At 31.0% G+C, this 3,631-nt stretch overlaps 1 protein-coding gene across 1 annotated transcript; it reads left to right on the top strand.

Annotated features, from left to right (window-relative positions):
• The first annotated feature begins 903 nt into the window (after window positions 1–903).
• LOC112089154 lies at window positions 904–1,254 on the top strand. Its single transcript, XM_024160131.1, has one exon. It carries the CDS (start codon window positions 904–906, stop codon window positions 1,252–1,254), a length of 351 nt encoding a protein of 116 aa, XP_024015899.1.
• The last annotated feature ends 2,377 nt before the right edge of the window (window positions 1,255–3,631 follow it).

The following is a 3,631-nucleotide window of genomic DNA, read 5'->3' as shown; positions in this document are numbered from 1 at the left end:
ATACCTGCCTCTCGCCCGAGACCAGCCACTTGTAAGGGTTTGAACTATTACCCAAACCTTATGGTTAATCATCTGATTGATCCAGAGACAAAATCATGGAATTTAGGTTTGCTGTCGGCGATCATTGATCCGGGGGATGTAGAGATTATTCGGGGAATTCCTACTAGTAGATCGTACAAGCCAGATCAGCTTGGGTGGCATTTTACAAAAACCGGACGATACACGGTTAAATCTGGTTATCAGACGGAAAGGAATTTCCTCGTGGAAGCCAAGTTGGACCCATATGGTCCAGACATCACAGCACTACAAGCATATGCTTGGAAATTAAATTGTGCACCCAAATTACGGCATTTTATCTGGCAAGCTCTATCCGGCTGTCTCTCAGTACCAGATAGATTACGCACTCGGGGAATACAATGTGACACGCAATGTGCGCGGTGCGGAGCAGAGAAAGAAACAATTAATCATGTCTTGTTTGAATGTCCCCCGGCCTTACAGACCTGGGCATTATCCCAAGTACCGTCGCCCCCTGGGATTTTCCCGGGACCATCGGTTTTTGCAAATTTTGATTATCTTTTCTGGCGAACCCCACAAGGGACGGAAAATACTCAATATCCTTGGATTGCTTGGTATATATGGAAGGTGCGGAATGAAAAGGTATACTCGAACAAAGATATTGATCCACAAGTCACGTTAAAAATAGCGGAAACAGAGGCGAATCTGTGGGAAGAGGCGCAGAAGGAGACACACGAGCAGCCCACCTCGATTTCTTCTAATGTTCAATGCTTACAACACCCGGTTTATGGGGGCTGGTGGTGTTACATAGATGGTTCTTAGAAAGATACGGATTCATACGCAGGACTAGGATGGTATTATTTTAAAGAAGGAATCACAGACACAATAATGGGAGCACAGAACGTAAGACGGAGTCTTTCGGCTCTGCACGCAGAGTTAGAGGCCCTCATATGGGCGATGCACTGCATGATCCTCAACCAGAAAAAGGAAGTAGCTTTTGCAACAGACTGCTCAGAAATTTTGAAGATGGTGGCTACACCCGATGAATGGCCAGCTTTCGCCCAACATTTGGAGGAGATTGGACGAATGAAGGATAGCTTCACTTTCTTCCTCCTAACACATATCTCGCGCACAAAGAATTCGAGGGCGGACAATCTGGCACGGAGTGCCCGGACCTACCCCCAAGAAGTCATTTATGTAAACTCTATTCCTCCGAGTTGGTTAGCTGACCCGTTATAGGTAGTTAACGCTGTTGACAAAAAAAAAAAATTAATATACATTCACTTCTTTAAATCAAGAAGAGAAATTTGTTTTTTCATCAGTTTTACTTTTATTTCAATTATATATGTGTTTTTTATAAAAAATAAAAAAAATAATATTCAAATTTAATTTTTTTTCTTCTCTTGTTTAACTAATACAAATTTTATTTTGATCTATTAATTTTAAAATAAAATAATAAATAAAATATTTTCTTTGAGATTAATAACAAATTTAAATTGAAAACTAAAAAAATAGTTGAATATAAAATGAATAAAATCACACAAAATATGTTAATTAAATATATTTTGCAATTCTAAATCGAATATATAAAATGTAATTTTTTCGATCATTTTTTCATAATATATTACATGAGATTATGTGAAAATATGTTTTGTATATGTGACGAAAATTTAGATGAATATAAATCATAAAATTTTACGTGAAAAGCCATAAAATCAAGTAATTTAATCTTGTATAAGTAGCATATATGTTTTTTATAGATAATAAATTAAATTTGTAACTTAAACAGTGATAATGGAGATTTTAATATCATGTAATTTTTTTGTTAATAAAGATATTTTTATTTTTTAATTTATTTTCTTAACCATTTTATTAACCATAATATTAGAATTTTTTTTTTAAATTTAAAATTTTGATATATATGACTAAAAGTAGAATTTTAAATTCTGATGTGGATGCCTTGAATAATATAGCTTTAAATGTTTTTAATAGTAGAATAATTTGAGTTAATAAAATTTTCCTATATTGTTTAGTATTAACAATGTAATTTTATAGTTTATAAACTTTTTTAATTTTAGTTATTGATATGGACTAATAAAATTGACCTCTTAAATCTTATGTGGATGTTCTTAGAGGTATATAACTTCAACTTTTTTTTTTTTATAAATATATTTTTTGATAACAATATAATTTTAAATTTTGGAATTTTTTTTTTAATTTTAAATATTGATGTGACCAATATAATTAAAATTTTAAATCTTATGTGGACACTTTTAGAGGCATATAGATTTAAATCATATTTGAACTTTTTACTTTTATTAGTAATAGATTTAGAAATCAAAGCTGGAAGATCCCACAAGAGGCTCGTTGCAGCAAGTGATTTTGGTCTCTCCTCCTTGTTTTGAAGCTTACCGAATGTATTCAAATGCTGTTTGGTCAGCTAATTGTTACTTTTGTGGTTCAGGTTGCATTGTTAAAACTCCGTCATATGCCATGTTATTCCAAAAATCTTCCAGGGATACCTCAATCTCTTTCGCCTTAATGATGAAACTTCTTTTTCTATTTTCAGTGCTTTGTTTTTTTTAAAGTATCGAATATCAGTCACTTACATGTTTCTCAGATTGGTTGAAATTTTTCATTCTTCTCAAATTCGTTGAACAAACTTTGAAGATTTCCAATATTAAAGCAGTTTGTAGTGGCTTTATTTTTTCTCATTTCATCATATTCTTTGTAATTTAGCTAATATTTAAATTGATAGCTTAGTCAAATTAGTTCTTTTATGTTGTAATAACTCATTCTTTAGTGAAACCTAAATCTATTTTTTCATTGAAATGGTTGCACACAAAGAAAAAAAAACTTAAAATTTATTAGAGTTATGTGACAAAAATTTGAATGCAAATGTAAGAGTCCCTAAATATGTGTGCATACATCTAATTTAAATTTAAGATTTTCCTATTTTCCTATTTTAATATTATATATTTTAGTTTTTTATTATTAATATAAATTTTATATATATATTTTTTTATCTTTAATAACTTTTAAAATAATAATAAAATTTGTAAACCTTTTAATTTTCAATGTTGCGGTGAACCAATACAAAATTTATACAAAATTTTTTTATTCAGCAATAATATTAGAATTTATAAACTTTTTTAATTTCCTTATGTGAATCAATTAAATTGTCTTTTTAAATCAATGTAGGCACCCTTAGAATCATTTAACTTCAACTTTTATTAGTATATAAGATGCATTTTGTTTTTTCTTCGTTTTCTACTATCCCACGATTCCACGGTCAACCAAAGTCCTCTTTTATAAAAATCACCTAAAGAAAATCAATAAACAGAACTGATCCGGATATCGAAATTGACAAATTGTCAAAAAGTGGTCACCTAGCTTAGCCTTTGACATACAAGATTGTAATAAATGCAAACATAAGATCCAAAACTACACCTTATTTAAACGGAAGATTTAAGAGTGACATAACTCACTCCAACTACGACCAGTACAAGTAGTTGGCGACATTAACTACCTTTCACCAACTACCAAACCCAACCCCCACAATATTACCATTACTCTCGTATAACTACATAAACGCATTCACATTTTTGCCAACATA

Source organism: Eutrema salsugineum, unplaced genomic scaffold, assembly GCF_000478725.1.
Source record: "Eutrema salsugineum unplaced genomic scaffold, Eutsalg1_0 scaffold_12, whole genome shotgun sequence".
NCBI lineage: Eukaryota > Viridiplantae > Streptophyta > Magnoliopsida > Brassicales > Brassicaceae > Eutrema > Eutrema salsugineum.
This window is presented reverse-complemented; position numbering and strand designations above follow the sequence as displayed.

Coding starts and splice junctions, on each gene's coding strand:
- LOC112089154 (XM_024160131.1), top strand. CDS start 904: ATGGGAGCACAGAACGTAAGACGGAGTCTTTCGGCTCTGCACGCAGAG.